This window comes from Tyto alba, unplaced genomic scaffold (assembly GCF_018691265.1).
Source record: "Tyto alba isolate M040663 unplaced genomic scaffold, T.alba_DEE_v4.0 Super-Scaffold_38, whole genome shotgun sequence".
NCBI lineage: Eukaryota > Metazoa > Chordata > Aves > Strigiformes > Tytonidae > Tyto > Tyto alba.
The window spans coordinates 23,459,785-23,477,013 of record NW_024881313.1 but is presented as its reverse complement, the minus strand read 5'-3'; the positions used below and the strand labels follow the sequence as shown (position 1 = coordinate 23,477,013).

Below are 17,229 nucleotides of genomic sequence, written 5' to 3'. Positions count from 1 at the left end.
AAACGCTTCTCAGTCAGTTTTGTTTAATTACAACATGTTTGGCCAGTATGTAACAGCCTGCTGACAGCAGTTCAGCACTGCATCCTCTCTTCAAAGATTAGAGTTGAGTACTGGTGTGTTTGGGTCTGTCACTGCCTTGACAAACACAGTGAAATTCCTATGTCCCCTTCATTTTCTGCAAAATATAATAATGGAAATGGTGGTGGGCAAGAAGCCTTCTGAAGCTCACAGCATGGATGGCCCAATTACATTCCTGCAGCATCCCACATCTTAGAGACTACAATGTTCCAACAGCAGTGAACACAGGAGCATGAGAAAAGTTATTAATTATCTTTTCAAGATTACCAATAACATAGGATGCACTGTATCTATTTGTTATAGGCTCTGTCACTATCCCACTTACCAATTTGCAGCTCTGGGTATATTTCATACAGACACCAGTCGACGTTGCAGTCACAATGAGTTTTCTCAAAGAGATTGTCTAAAACATCCCGTGTGACTTGACGTTCATCCACCATTAGTGACTTTGTGCTGTTATCGTACATGTGCACCTTGACAACAAGCTGAGTACAGAGTCACAGAAGAGTCAGTTAATTTCAGAAGCAAGTAAAAGGCTAGTCTGAATCTGCTAACACAGATAAGAAAGATTAAGGTTGAAGGTTATTACTGATTCAAAGGCACCCTGTCCCACAGTGAGCTGAAGGAATAAAACAGCTTGAAGCTTTTACCAAAATAAAAACCCTTTCTCAAAAAAGGAAATTGAACCTTGTCCTGTGCATGACTTCAGGAAAGGTGAAATTGCTATGGAGAAAAAGCAGGAGTTAATCTCTTCTCTAAATCTACTAGATGCGCAATTAAGGAAAATGCTTGATAGGGAAACCAAGTACAAAGGGACAGAATGTCCTTAATGCAAGATAGAAATGCAGGAAGTTTAGTTTTAAATGAGAAAAAGAAAAATCTTGCCACGCCAACAGACTAACCTGAAAACAGATTGCACAAAGATGGGCAGTAGTCCAACACCCATCAATAAGCAAACAGATGAGTTACTTATATTGACCAAATTAACCTAAGGCACTCATCATTTCTTCATATTGTGAAGTATTTGTTAAACAAGAAACAGTGTGCACTTTTTTCTGGAGAGGAACAATGAAAGAAAATGCTGTGTGATAAAGAACTGCAAATACATTATAAGGAAAGAACTTAAAATGCTCCATTAGTACTGCAAACAGAAAAAAAAAATGTCTACAGGATCTATACATGGAAACTAAAATTAAACTGGTGAGTTGGAGGACTTCTCCATAAAGCCTTGTTTATATAGCTCCTTATTTTAAAATGTGTGCATAAGAAGCTTTGGTACTATAGAGACAATCTCTGTTAAAAGATCAGGAAGCAGCAGAGTGTGATGATCCCCAGGAGAAAATCTACACTATCTCTGAAAAGTAAAAGCTAGTGTAACAAAAAACATGAACGTGCTTTGATTCCAACCAACCCTTGCAAGTATCTTCCTCTCTAAAATAAGCAACTGAGCCATAGTGCAGATTATAGTGAAAAATAGATGATGAAATGTGACATGAAAAACATTCATAATCTACAACACGAACATGTCCGGGGAAAAAAGGATATTTTTGTCTGGTTATAGCTGACTGCTTTGAAACATGCATGCAGCTTCCATCTTCACAGAACCACAGAAGGGTTGAGACTGTAAGGCACCTCTGGAGGTCGTCTGGTCTGATCCCCTGCTCAAGCAGGGCCACCTAGAGCCCATTGCCCAGGACCCTGTCGAGATGGCTTCTGAGTATCTCTAAGGAGGGAGATTCTACAACCTCCCTGGGAAACCTGTGCCAGGGCTTGGTCACCCTCACAGTGAAAAAGTGTTTCCTCACATTCAGATAAAATCTCCCGTGTTTCAGTTTGTGCCCATTGTCTCTGGTCCTGTCACTGGACACCACTGAAAAGAGCCTGGCTCCATCCTTTTTGCATCCTCCCTTCAGGTATTTATATAGATTGACAAGATCACCCAGAGCCTTCGCTTCTCAAGGCTACACAGTTCCAGCTGTCTCAGCCTTTCCTCACAGGAGAGAAGCTCCTGTTCCTTGACCATCTTTGTGGCCCTTCATTCACTGGGATAGAATTCTCCTGAGCTTGGAGGAGGTGGTCCTTGAATATTAAACAGCTTTCTTGGGCCCCTCTTCCCTCCAGGGCCTTATCCCATGGGACTCTTCCAAGCAGATCTTCGAAGAAGACAAAGTCTGCTCTCCTGAAGTCCAGGGCTGTAAGCTTGATTTACACTGTCCTCCCTGGCTTCTGTCCTCCACTTTTGGTAAAAGAGAGATCTGTTTTCTTCACAATTATTTAGTCAATTTAGAATTCAAGAATGACATAGTAATTTCAATATAGTGACAAAGCCACAAGAAGATTAAGCTTTACTTTTACCTTATGGTTCCAAATGTTCAGAGTGGGGAAAGAAAAAAACAAACAGTCTTCAAAATAAATGAATAAATATTTCCTCCCAAAGGAGAACTGCTAACATTGCAAGGAAAAGAGGGTGATCAATGAGCAGCTACTAGTTTAATTAGAGAGCTTTCCAAAGACAACATTGGTGAAATCTTCCAAACACATTTTCTCAGAAGTAGGATTTGTACACGAATGTAAAGTGTTCTGTAGGAACCATCTCAAGTCTGGACACACCCAAATTTATTGGAAGCTTCAATTTTTCTTGGAGTCCCTGCAGGCTCTGATCTGCAGCACTTCCCATCTCCTATTTGAGCAAGAGAGAAAGGTCATGACTGTTCTTTTCTTCACATTCATTTTTCAGAGTTACTGAACATCTGCAGCTTCTGTTGAATTCAGCTGGAACATCAGCTTAGGATGAGTGGGCATAATTACACGACACAGTGCAGCACTGTGCAGACACTGGCTGGAAGCTTTCTAATTAATTGGTCTAAAATAATTTCTATTATCCTTGTACATTACTACACTGCTGTGAAAAGATTTATCAAGAAGACCCTCATTAATTTAATTGGGATTAGCTAAATCCACATCCACTGTAGAAAAAAAGTTTAATACTTCTGGAATCAGCACAGCATAAGTAAGCAACATGTTTATGTACATTCCACTTTCTCTAAAGGAACCTATCAGAACAGTGGGCTTTGCTCCAGCATTGGAGAAAAAAAAAAAAAAAAGAGGCAGATTCTTCCAAGTTCTGTTTAAAGTAAGTCCCTCAGAGGTAGCATTCTCCCAGAGACTTCTCTTCTGGAGGATGACAAGAGAGCTCTACAGAATATCTTTAGATGTCTCAAGTTACAGATACAATATGAAAAAGCTTAGTGATTTTAGTAAGAACTTTATTATTGAGAAGAATGATAATAGATACTTAGCTGGTAGCTCTTACGGTAGCATTTCACTATTTTAAGGCTCACCTTTTTAACTTTGGCTTCCTTCAGTTTCTCCAATGCAAGTTTAATCTTGTCAGCTTTAGCCTGTGCCTCTTGTTCTTCCTGAAAAGACACAAGATACTTGGTATATTTCTTGTTAAGTAAGGCCAACAATTTATATTTACTTGGAAAGAGTTGTTTCCTGTTATTTATATCCAGAACACAAGGCTTGTAATGGGAAACTTCATAGCTACAGGAATCCCCAGCTTTTCTTGAGCTAATATTCTCCAGCCAAAGCTTTGATTTACAAGTCCAGTGCTTCCTTTTTTTGCCCAGTGATACAGCTCTTACATGATCTGTTCCTCAAATGCTACAGGAATGCCTCAAAACTGGACTTTTCCATGTTTCCATATGGGTTACAGGCAATACAAAAGAGAAAATGAAGGAAGATCTAGCCTGAATGAAACGGCACTGTGGATGCAGTCACTTGGAAGAAAACTCATCTCTCAATAGGGTTAAGAGAACTAGAGTTTTTAGGACCTTACCTGGCTAGCAATTATACCACTTATAATTTTACACTTTCTGTTATGTACATTAATTTACTTGAATTCTTTCACTTGCCACATACAAGCTCTTATTGAACACATACTTTCTGAGAGGAACACCTCCTTAAATAGGATGATATCATAGCTTTTTATTCTAGTAATGGACCTATTCATAATGACACAGACACAGAGCAGTCAAGTTCATTCCAGCTTCTGCTGAATGCCACAGTAAGATTCCTAAAAACCTCAGTATCAGCTCTTCTTCTGCAAAGCAGCTGTATCAATATCATGCCTCTCTCTTAATATCAGTGAAATTTATGATCCAAGAAGACTCTAGATCCCCAGCTGCTGAAAGTCTTAAGTACACGTACCAGATGCCAGTGCCTACTGTTGCCTCTGTGACTTCTGTATGGATGGTGACTGTTTCTTTTTGCCATCTATCTTCCAGTAGTTTTGCCCAGTCACATGCAGAGTTGGAAAAGTGCATTTTGGGCAGCAAGAAACTGTGGTACCTGGGGCTGCCTTGGACTGTTAGTATTATTGGCGGCTTTGGTTTCTTTCCAACTTTAAATCCCTGCTCTCCCTATTGAAAACTGTCTTGTCTGCTTTCTTGCCTCTTTGCTGATTTTTACTGTCCCTGTTGCTCTCTCTCACTTTTGCAGTTTCCTTCGTTTTAAAGGGGTAAGATTTTGTGCTACAGTACTCACAGGCACACTGAACTTACAGCCAATGACTGTGAGAGAAAGTTCCTGCCCTGCTCCACACAAGATTTTGATCTGTCTTACCTTCAGTCTCCATTCTCTACCCTGAAGTCATAATTTTAGTGGTCTTTGGGCTGAGAGAAACCCAGAATGGCTGTAACTCATGGGAGATGCACTTGCAAGAATCTAGGCCTAACTAAGCATTGCCATCACTTGATTCCTACAGAGATATCATAGAATCATAGCAAAAAAAAAAGAGAGATAAGAAGGTTATCTTATTCATCCCAAGCTTTGAGGCAGGTTCAGCCATAACTAAAGTACTCCTGACTGACATCCTTCTTGCTGAACTAAACACCTTTTGTTTTATCACTGCTTCCCCTGGATACTAGCATCCTTTAGGATGGCAAAAATACAAGGTGAGGTGTGCAGTCTGAAAGACAATTTCAAGCAAGTTTGCTGTTGTCAAATTCTCCGTTATAAATACCAGGTAATCAGTTTAAAAATGTCCTTTTTTTTCTCCACAGGTACAGAAATTTTCATTGGTACAGATCGGAGATGCTTCGCTTTAAGAATCCAAAAACAGTTTCTGTAGTTGAACAGAAGCTGTTGGACAAAAGTGGCTTTCACAGTAAGGCTGACTGTTCTACAGAGGGAAGAGCACACAGCCTTTCACACTATGGCCCTCCCCTCACCATCTCAAAACATCTCTCTGCAGGAAGCAGGAAAAGCACCTTAACTGAAGTGGTTGAGTGTGTTGTGGGCGGGCTTTCTGCTGAAAATTTTTAGGCAGTATAACTCAAGTTTCACCTGCATGTGACCTGTGTTGAACACAGTTCACACACTGTACAAATCTGTGCAAAAGAGCTCTCACCTGTGAGCCTTCATGTTTTCATAGCCTTTGTCTGTCTTAATGTAGAAGAAAGAAATGATGCAAAGTAAATAAGTTATCAGATGCAAAATTTTAGCACTGTTAAAGAAATGCTTTGAAAGGCTAAAAAAATTTGTTTTCCCACTACAGTTTCGTTATCATGTTTTCTGGATCTTCAAACAGAAGCACATAAAAGTCATCCAGATAATGTCATAGAAAATGTAGAAGCCTCATATAGCTCAAGGACAGTTTTAAAAAGAAACACCAGAGTTGATGAAAACTTATGAGACAGTTGTATGCTTCCCTGAAAGAAAGGCTGTACTTCCTAATTTTGGCCCACGTAAAGGTTAGAGAATAGTCTTCGTATCACAAGTGCGTTCTTGCTTGACTACAGACAACGAGAAGTGTTAAACAAAACATCAGCCTTGATGGGCTCAATAATCCTGGCTAACAGGAATGTGGATTTTGATGAAACAAAATACATCCAATTTATAGCTGCGTTTCATTCTACCGAGCAGAAACGTCATGTCAAAGTATATACTAACCAAGACAGTAACTACTAATTTGAAATCAGCTCCTTCCACATTTATTTTAAATGGTAATTACCTCCATCATTCACACTGCAACTTGTATAACAACCCTATAGGCAATTTTGTGGACAGTAAGCCACATAATGGGTATGCCATCAGTATCTGAATATAACCTGTATCAGAAAATGAGGCAAGGGCTATGGGAGAAAGCAGAACAAATGCCTTAATGAGGAAATAAAGTACTGCAGACAGATTCCTTAATAATGCCTCTTCCTCCTGTTTCCATTCTTCTCTGCCCTCTTCCTTTGTCTGGAAAGAGACCAGAAAACACTGCTAGAGATTTAACTTGGCACAGAATCTCAGAGGAACACTTTAATTGAGGGGGACAGAAGTTACTTCCAGCTACATTTTTGCATATAGAATTCCAGTTATGTTTAGCAAGTATATCCTCTTCACTCTGAAATCCTGTTTGACCCTCAGGGTAATGCAGGATGCCAGCTAACAGAGAACTAGCTCAGTACAAGACTCAAGGGAAAGAACTGTGCAGCACTGTTGATTTCAGTGGTCTTTAGATCACAGTGTCATAAAAGCGCTGGTTGGAAGACAGGTCTGGAGGTTCGTAGTCTGGCTCCCCAGACACCAACACTAGACCAGGTCAGCCATGATTTTGCCTGGCAAAGTTTAGAAAAACTCCAAAGGATGAGAATCTGTGGTCTCTCTGGGTGACCTGCTGCAGTGCTAGACTCCTGCCTGAAATGGAAAAGGTTTTCCTAACATCCTGTCTGAATCTACAAAGCTACAACATGTAGCAGTTGCCCTTTGTTATATGGCCTAACATTACCATGGAAGAATTTGGCTCCACCAGCTTTGTACCCTTCAGGTATTTTAGGCTGTCATTAGATCACTCCCCAGCCTCCTCTGTCAGAATAAACAAGCTCAGCTTCCTCAGCCTGGGCCGTGCTGGCCCTTGATCACTCCATGGCCCTGGCCATCCCAGTAGCTCTTTGCTGGACACTGTTCAGTGGCCTCACCAGTGCCAAGAGAAAGGAACAATGGCTCCCTCAGTCTGCTGGCCATGCTCTTCCCAACACAGCCCAGTTTCCCATGCTGAGATGACCTTGCACTCATGGTTCTTATTTAATGTGGCATCCACCAGGATGCCCTCTTCTTTTCAGCAGAGCTGCTGCTCAGCCTGTTGCCTCCCCAAACTGTACAGATACATGGGGTTATTCCACCCCAGGTGCAGGACTGTGTACTCTGCTGGGTTTCTGAGGGTTTTACTGGCTCAGTCCTCATGTTTATCAAGGTCCCTCTTCACTGAAGTTCTGCTATTCATCTTGTCAGACAAGACAAGATTAGTTAAAAGCATCTTCAGTACATCTGCGGGTGATTTTTTTTTTATGTCATCACTCAGGTCATAGATGAAAATGTCAAAGAATACAAGCCCCAGTGTTGATCCCACTTGTTACCAGTCAGCAAACCAATGATTCCTAGCCCATGAGTCTGGCAGTTTGGCCAATCTCAGCCCACCTAGCCAGCTACCCTTCCAGACCATACTTCTGCAGCTTCCAGACCAAACTATTTAGAAGCTTGGTACTTCCTCAAAGATCATGAGTCTAAATCAAGATGGGGACATATTTGTAAGACAATGGATAGAACTCATCTTGATGGCATCTCTTCTATACCAATCATACTAGTTAAATAAAAGACTTCAGCTTCTGAAGCTGTCTAGCTGCTGGTTTTGCAAATGTTGACATTCCTTTAAGATAGTAAGTTAACTATTATCTTTGAGCTACAGAAAAATGGCAAAGTTCCTCCCACATGTTTATGACTCTCACTCTTCAAATAGCACTGAAAGGTGCTATGCACCAAATGAAGCTTTATTCAAGTGAATCACTTTTTGTATAATCAGAAAGGTCATCTTCCTACCAAATTTTCTGTTCCTTTTGCTAAATATGTCTGCTGTATGATGCTAAACACTGGGCCAGCAGTGATGTTGAGGTGATTCATATTTAGTTTGTGTGGACTTTTAAACTGCAATGAAGTGCCCATGGTTTTAAGCAAAACTGACTGGTACAGTTCTATATGGGCTGACAGAGCACCTTTCATGTTCCCTGAAATCCTTCCATTCCCTAAATGTAAACATCTTATCTCCGTCACAGTTATTATGCATATGGATACTGAAAGAGACACTTTCAGATCTTTCATGATTCAGATTCATGTTTTATAGGCTGCATCACTCTTTTAATGCACATACTCTCCCCACAGGGCTGACAAGGCAGAATTCTTACACTATCTCCCTCTCCACAACCTCATGTCAAAGAAATGAACTTCTAATGCTTCTACTAGAAATATCACATTAGATTTCTGTTACTAAAACAACTCTGCAAGAAACATAAACATGGAGGAGGCTGTGGTAAGTCTGGAATTTTAGTGTACAGGTAAAACCAATTGTTTCTAAATAATAACTACTGATAATTTTGGCACTTCCTAAGTAAAAAGCATTTGTCCCATATTGCAGATGGTCTTCATTACTTCCCTTCATAGACAAGACCAAGATGAACAGAGTGATTCTGTGTCGGGATTAAGAGAGATATTTCTTCTGCTCAGCCTTGCACCACGTCTCCTAGCAAATGTGGAGTATTACACAACTGAACAGCTTTTCCTATTGCAAGAAATCAGTCAGGCCAGGGATGAATCTGGGAAACATCCACAGAACCATCTCATCAATACCAATAGCACTGACTGCAATGAACACAGTGCCATCTTCACAAAATGGTGGGATCTTTGGCCATGCTTTACACTGATGTCAAAGTCAAGTTCTGTGTAAGAAGTTATTAACTGATAAGCAATTTTTTAAAAAATTTACTAAAAAAACCCCAGTGACAAGTTTTCCATTTGCAATGATAGCCTGTCTTTGGCTATCAAAATGATGATTGGAAAGGTGAAGAAATGGGCAATACGTTAAGGAATATGCAGAAATTGCTGAGCCCACAATAATAGAAAAATCTCACTCCACAGTTCATGTATGTTTCACCATTGCAGAACCTTCCCAAGATGTTTCTAACTGGGATATCCACTGTTGTTCCAATGCCAAATACCACTTGCAAAATTACAAGAACTATTGAATGTTTAGAACAAGGTTCTACCCAGGCTTACCTGGGTGAGTGTCTCAGGAGGAGGTGGTGGTGGTGGTGGTGGAAGGTCTAAATAGGGGTCTGGAGGTGGAGGGGGCAAGTCATCCCCAAACGGTCCAGTAATGGTAACATAGGGACTTGATTTAGAATAAATGTCACTATTGAAGCTTGCTGAAGGCTGAGTGATCGTACTTTGCTGGTTGCCAGAAGTAGTTTTCTGGGCTTGTAAAGTTCTCTGTTCCACATCATTTATGTCTGCTACAAGATCAGCCATTAAAGCATCCAGGTCTTTGTCCTCCAGAGCACTTAGGGATTCTGTAAAGAAAACCACAAAATGCGTGAGACTGAGTGCAATGCAAAACACTATGTTTCCAGTTCAGTGTAGATTAAATTGCAGAAGGCGAGGTTACTGTAAAATATAAGGGTTATGGGAAAGGAAACATCATTTTAAATTGGTTCAATAAACAAGTATGTTTTAGGAATTGCCATTAATCTGGTCAGACTGAAGTTCAGAGTACAAAGAGCTCTATGAATACAAATTAAAAAGGACAGGAAGCTTTACTTTCTGTGATACAGTTTCAGGCCCTTATAATGTTATGAAACCTGGCCCCGATCCAGCAAGGTTTCTGGGCACATGCTCAGTGATATGAATGCAAGAAATTTCATTAGCTCCCATTAGGTTATTTACTTAAGTTAAGTATATACATAAATGCATAGCAAGTTTTGGTATAGCACACAACAAACTATGTAACTGAGGCCTAGATCAAGAATATCTTCATATATTACTATTATTCTGCAACTCTAAAATTATCATGAAGCAGAGTCAGTGTTCTAATCCACAAGAAATTGCATGATATCATTTGTAGAACATCAGTAATTGTGAGATCAACACCTACAACGTATCTCATTTAATATGCAGGGGTTTGAGGATCTCTTAAGCAAAGAACAAACAAGGCAGTCTCTTTTCAAAAGCATCTTATCAACCAGATAGAAATACCGTAACTTTTGCTTTGTATTCTACTCTGTCAGAGTATGAAATAAAATCCTATACTGGAACTTCATAAGCAATTTCTTCTTTCGTTGTTTGAACTAGTCATGGTATAAGAGATCCTGTGGAATAACATCCTGTAGGATGACTTAGCTTTCTAGAAGAGAAGGGTTATTTAAGTACCAACAGATTCAGTGGTTTAAATCTCTTTGACGAGTCTAGTTAAAAAAAAAAAAAAAAAAAGAAATCACAAATTGGGAAAGCTTCAAGTGGGATTTTGGAAATGGATGGAGAGCTCTGAACTAAATACTCAAAAATGCTAATATAGTCCAACAAAGAATAGATCATTCATCAGACTAAGTGTGACCATGTCACTAGACCGTCTGTTTACCTTGCTTTACCTGTTATGCTAATTGAGTATTTTCATAAGCTTTCCTTTTGAGTGGGCAAGTTGGCTTAAGAGCCTCTCTATTTACATACTTCTATCCACCTTGCTGGTAGAGGCATTAGGTAGATTAATAGTGAACTGATTCTGGGACAAAACCACAGATTAAAACCAACTCAGGCAAATGCAAACAACCAGGCCTCAGTAAAAAGAAAAAAAACAAACAAACAAAAAAAAACCACAACCAAAACCAACGGGAGGGTTCTTTTTTTAAATTCAGATAAATTCCCTCATTTGGTTTGTCACACAGCCTCAACAAGCAGCTATACATGCAAAAGTGACAGTGCAAACCAGAATGAGAATAAGCAATGTAAAGTGGAATCAGTTCAAGCCGATACTTCCACTAGATAAAAATGCTTATGCAGCTCTGACCTCACACTAAGGAACTTCTTATTAAGTTATATCTTTACATAGAAAAGGTTGAATTTTAGAAAGTTATTTGGGTGACTTCTCATTTTTGTTTTCCTCTGTACTCAGACATTTTAAAAAGTCTGACTACTATGTAAGGCTGAGCAATGTCCTTTTTAAAAAAAAATTGGCCCCTTTGAAGTTTCCTAAATTGAGAAACACAAATATACCTCCCCCTCCAGCAAAACAGGGTGTTTTTTTTTTTTTTCGTTCTGGTGGGTTTTTTTTGGATCATGGGTGTTTGAAGTTTTTCTCATTCGTTGCTGTGAGGTATTTTAAATAAGCATAAAAAGCATGAAAGAGTCCATTCAGCTACTTACCATTTAAATCTTTAAAACCAACTGTAAAGCTACATTCATTGTTTGATACTTTGGGGGATGGAGGTTGTACAGTCTCCACTCCTAAACTCTGTGAAGGTAGAAGAAAAAAACAATATCTGATGACATAATTACTATTACAAACATTAATATTTGTAGATCAATTACCTGAATTTGTCTAATTAAATCAATTCTTCTTCAAGGAACAGAATAACACACACTAGTTTCTGGAATTACATCTAGACTGGTAAACTAAATAGGGGCAGGACAAGGGTTCAATCACTGTCTCACAATCATGCAAAGTGCTTAATGGTTTGCATGCCTTTCAATACAGTGTTGACCTATGCCAACTGCAACTCTTGTCAGGCAATATCCAGGCTTGGTGTGGGGAACAGCAGAGGCTAGGGCTGTTTTTAATAAAGACAGTGGATAAAGCCAGATTGATTTTTAGTTTTTGGTGGTTATTTTTGAAGGGGGACAGAGTGAGGGTGTTGAAATAATTTAGCTGTGTAGACTTTTGAGCTACGCAGTGCCATTTGCTCTAGAGTGCTTACTTCCTAATATAAATGTAACCCAGCTGTTGCTTTCTCATGCTGTTTGCAAAAAAACCCCAAACACAACAAACAACAAAACATGCTGCTGTTTGCAATGTAAACTGCAAATCTGCAGTTAAATAGAGAATTCCTAGTTTGTGGCTTGCTGTTTAGGGAGCAAGCAGGGAACCACTGCTTCACAAGTTATGGAAAGTGCATATAGTAGAGATAGAAAAAGATACATTCTCCCTTCCACCGCAAGGAAGGCAATAGCTCTAATAAGGAAACACTGTAGACAAGAGTAGAAGGAACTTCAAGGGTCTGTCTGGACCATGCACCTGTTCTAAGTCAGGTCAGTTATACCTGGGTCACAACCGAAAATGTATAAACCTGATTGTGAAAGCTTCCTAGTAGATAAATTCCATCATCACCTCTAGCAATCTGTTCCACTACTTCACTATCAAGACCATTGTTCCTGCCACGAAACCCTTCTTGTGATGCTCATCCTAAACTTCCTTTGCTGCAGCTGAAGACCATTCCCTGTTGTCCTACTCTCCATGGACATGAGGAACCAAGTACTTCTTTCTCCTCTGGTGCTGCCTTTGAGGTATTTTAAGATTGTTATCAGTCTCCTTTTCTCTAGACTGAACAACCTCATGAAATCTTTTCTTATAGGTCATGTTTCTTTTCCTTCTCATCATTACCACTGCTTTCCCCTGAATCTTCTCCAGTCAACCCTCCTTCTCTTCAAAATGCAGTGCTAACATTCAACAGTTTCCCTGTTGAGGTCTTACCAATGCTGCACAGAATGGAAGGATTACAAGCTATAACCTTGTTCATACATCCCTGCGAGATGTTTGTCTACCAGTGCTCATACTCAATTTGTACCAGAGGCATTGACATTTCTTAGAGCTGCCTGAAACCAACAGGCATTTTCCATTAAAACTGATGTACATGTTTTTCTTGGCAGCTCTTTTGTCCTATGTCCCACCCAGGACATGTTGGTTTCTTCTGAAGTTATACAAAGCTGGAAACCAAAGCAGTGATAAATTTAAATACTGTTTCTATGTTAATACTCAGTCTCATAAAAAAAAAAAATGGTATTAGTAGGGAAACAAGTGAAATGAAGTACATTAGATAGTTTTACAGTGCCTGAGGAAAAAAAAAAATGAGAAAACGGGAGTGCACAAAATATATTGATGAAACAGACTGTAAGAGCATAAAGGAAATACTATTATTACCAATTTAACATGAAGTTGTAACATCTCATAATGGCCACAAAAGTGCAGAAAAAAAATAAAGTACATGAAAAGGGAAATCAAAGAGAAAACAATCAAAATTCTAAAAAAAAAAAAGTTTAAAAATAAGTACATAGAAATAGCAGAAAAGCCCAATTCTGAACTTGCATTTATTTTTCACCTTTGTTATGCCGTGTGAAGGCATCTCTGTGTGCTTCTATCATTTACACTTACTTTAGGAACAGACAGACTGGCAAAAAAGGGTGAAAAGCTATCTAAAGTCTCATTTTGGAAATCAAGAGTCTAAAGGAAGTAACAGATGCCTGTATCCTGCTCCCAGACAATGTTGAGGTAAGGGGTAGTGCCAGTTAGTCTCCATCTTAGGAACAGGTCCCATCCCACCTGCTACTGAAATGATGAGTGGACAGAGAAGAGGCTCACTCTCTTACCATCACCTGCACTCATAACAATGCTGTGTCCAATCTAAAGAGGTAAAATTTATCACAAGCAATCTTTTGCTAATTTTCAAGGTATAATAATGAAATTAAATTACCCTAAACACCTCCCTCATTGGATACATATATATATAAAATAAATATGCATGGTTATAAAAAGCCCTTAAAAAGCAGAAAGGCTACCAAGAGGCAAATTACATCTAAGAATGTCATGTGAAATCTTGGCTTTCACACAGTTTAAGCAGAACTCTTATTCTGTGGCTCAGAATTATTGGTATTTAATTTGGCAAGCACTGGGATTCACCAAGACCCCTCAAAACAGAGGCTGTAAGCAATCAACTCACACAGAATTCAAAATGACAACTTAAGTGTTTTCAAGCATGCATTTATTAAAATACATCAAATTTATTGACTTTGTGGGGATTTTTTAGAAATTATTTTTTCATCAGATTTTCCAGTAAGTATTCCACGACTACAGGTTTAGAAATAGGCTCATGCTGTTTTATAGTTTCTTCTCAAAAGTGTATTCTGCACTGGCAATAATGTCTCTATAAATTCTTGAATGTCACCTTAGCTGTAACTAGTATTTTGACATATCTACAGATTACTCTTATGCATATATTCAAAATGCTGCTTTCATTTCCAAAGTTTACATTTGACACTCAGGCTATATCCCATTTACCCATGTATGCAAAGCATTTATACCTGGAAATTCTGACTCAAACTCTTCCTATTTTGACAGAATATTTCAATGCCTTGGGACTGAGTCCAGAGGAATTTAAATTGCTTATTTGTTTTTTTTTGGAGAAAGCATCTTTCATAAGTAGGTAACTCTCTTTACCAATCTAGACCACACTGATATTACTTTATTCTTCCTGCTACTTGTTTTAAATGTCAAGCAGAGAAATTTAGTTGAAGGTTTTTCAGAATAATGTATCTTTATTTATTCAGAGTGGAGGTACATGAAAAATGTAGAGAAGTTGCCTCTCTTCTCTAACACATAATAGCTATTTTTCTAATCTTGATGGAAAAAAAAAAAAAAACAAAACTTACCTGGGTCAGCATGTCCATCTCCCCAAGTAAATTGCTGAACATTTCATCTATATCATCACATGTTTGCTCCATCTGAAAGAAAAAAAAAAATCCACAGAGATGGAATCATCACAAGTTCATTTCAAAGCCAGCAATGGTGAAAACCAGAGGATATGCAACGTACTTTTATATTGTGTTCCTAATCAACTCCAAAACAACTATTCATGACTTGGAAAACCCTCCATCCATACTTTAGAAATAACTACTAACAGATCAGAATCTCAATTCTGTATATGCTTAAACACACACTTGGGCTCTATACTCATTAGGAGTTCCAACAACCTCCTTGTATTATTTACATTTCATAGGAAATCACTAGCTAACAAACCATGGTTATGTCCTGACCATCAAAGAAATGTAGCTAATGAGAGATGGAGAGGGAAACAAAGTTTGAGGCTGAGAAAATCCTGAATGCTTCATCTTGAAAGCTTTCTTTGGCTTAGACAACTTATACAAGATTTTATTAGGTGTTATCTAGTGCAGGACCTGGTTATGGTTAGGTACACGACCAAGATTTTGTCTCAATATTTCTATTTTCTTTCAAATACTAGTGCACTGAGATCACTCCAGTCTTACCTAACCTCAAGACATCTGAGGGACAGCGCTAAGACAAGGAAAATGGGTACATGCTGCATGACAGTAAATGGTGGCTCTTGTTGCAAGGGGGGAATGTGAGGACAGCATCGCACACTGATGGTGCTGAGATACTGAGGAGATACAGCTTCTGTAATAATCCTCTTCCTCTTTCTCATAAATTTGTTCTTTTGTAGGGAGAGAAGTAGTGTAAAAGGGTGTCTGACACAGAACACTGCCCGAGACAAGAACTATAAACATAATTTTCTTAAGAGGCTCAAGCCTGCAAGGTACTGAGAACTGGTACCGATCGCATAAAACTAGGGTCAAACTTTAAAAATACAAGTAGCCCTATTGGTCACTGGTTTTGTGTGCCCCTATTGGATTTATGTGGCAAGGTTTTGGTAGTGGGGGGCTGCAGGGGTAGCTTCTGTGAGAAGACACCAGGGGCTGCCACCACGTCAGAGAGAGATGGTAGTTCCAGCTGGCTCCAAGATGGGATTTGGTGCTGGCCAAAGCGGAGTCCATCAGCGACAGTGGTGGCACCTCTGTGACAACATATTTAAGAAAGGGTAAAAAATGCTGTGCAGCAGCTGTAAGAGAGGAGTGAGAAAATGTGTGAGAAATAGCCCTGCAGACACCAACATCAGTGAAGTAGGGAGAGTAGGTGCTTCCAGCACTGGAACAGAGATTCCTCTACAGCCCATGGTGAAGCAGGCTGTTCTGCTGCAACCCACAGAGGACCATGCTGGAGCAGATATCCACCACAGTCCATGAAGGATGCCACAATGGAGCAGGTAGATATGCCCTGAAGGAAGTTGCAGGCCACGGTGTGCCCATGCTGGAGCAGGCTCCTGATAGGAACTGGAGCCAGTGGAGAGGAGCCCACACGGAGCAAGTTTTCTGGCATGAACCATGACCCTGTGGAGGACCCACACTGGAGCAGTCTGTCCCTGAAGGGCTGTATCTTGTAGAAAGGACCCATGCTGGAGCAGTTCTTGAAGAACTGCAGCCTGTGGGAAGGACTTATGCTGGAGAAGTTCACGAAGGACTGTCTCCCAAGTGAAAGACCCCATGCTGGAGCAGAGAAACAGTGTGGGGAGGAAAGAGTGGCAGAGACAAAGCATTATGAAATGACTGCAATCCCCATTCCCCACCTCCCTATGCTTCTTGATGGGGGAAGAGGTAGGAGAGTTGGGAGAGAAGCTGAGCCTAGGAAGAAGGGAGGGGTGTGGTGAATATGTTTTTAGTTTTGTTCTTATTTCTCATTATCCTACTGTCTTATTAACTTGCAATAAATTTATTTCCCTATGTTGGGCCTTGCTTTGCTCAATGGTAATTGGTAAGTGAACTCCCTGTCCTGATCTCAATCCATGAGCTTTTCCATCTTATTTTGTCCCCCTGTTCTGCTGAGGAGGGGGAGTGACAGAGTGGCTTGGTGGGCACCTGGTGGGCAGCCAAGGTGTCCTGGTTTCAGCTGGGATAGAGTTAATTTTCTTCCTAGTAGCTGGTACAGTGCTGTGTTTTGGATTTAGTGTGAGAATAATGTTGATAACACACCGATCATTTAGTTGTAAAGAAGCGCTATGCTAAGTTAAGGATACTTCAGTTTCCCATGTTCTGCCAGTGAGTAGATGTTCAAGAAGTTGTGAAGGAGCATGACCAGGACAGCTGACCTGAACTAGCCAAAGGGATATTCCATACCATAGAACGTCATGCTCAGTATATAAACTGGGGGGAGTTGGCTCGGGGCGGGGGGCAAATCACTGCTTGGGCATCAGTCAGCGGGTGGTGAGAAATTGCATTGTACGTTACTTTCCTTTTCTTGGGTTTTATTTCTCTCTCTTTGCTATGTTATTTTTCTTTACAAATTATTATTATATTTTATTATTGTTATTATTATATTTTAGTTTAGTTATTAAACTGCTGTTATCTCAACTGACAAGGTTTACTTTTTTTCTGATACTCTTCTTTATCCCATTGAGAGGGGGCAGGAGCGAGCGAGCAGCTGCATGGTTCTTAGTT

The 17,229-nt window shown here is 39.7% G+C and overlaps 1 protein-coding gene across 1 annotated transcript in view; it reads right to left on the bottom strand.

Moving 5' to 3' along the window:
- LOC104366545 (amyloid beta precursor protein binding family B member 1 interacting protein) overlaps positions 1-17,229 on the bottom strand; it is a 70,708-nt gene that overhangs the window by 38,604 nt on the left and 14,875 nt on the right. Inside the window, exons 2-6 of the mRNA XM_042802171.1 lie at positions 14,593-14,664; positions 11,317-11,404; positions 9,178-9,470; positions 3,420-3,497; positions 404-563 (exon numbers count right to left, since the gene is read on the bottom strand). Of these exons, the coding sequence (XP_042658105.1) occupies positions 404-563; positions 3,420-3,497; positions 9,178-9,470; positions 11,317-11,404; positions 14,593-14,664 (691 nt within the window). The remainder of the gene's footprint in view (positions 1-403; positions 564-3,419; positions 3,498-9,177; positions 9,471-11,316; positions 11,405-14,592; positions 14,665-17,229) is intronic.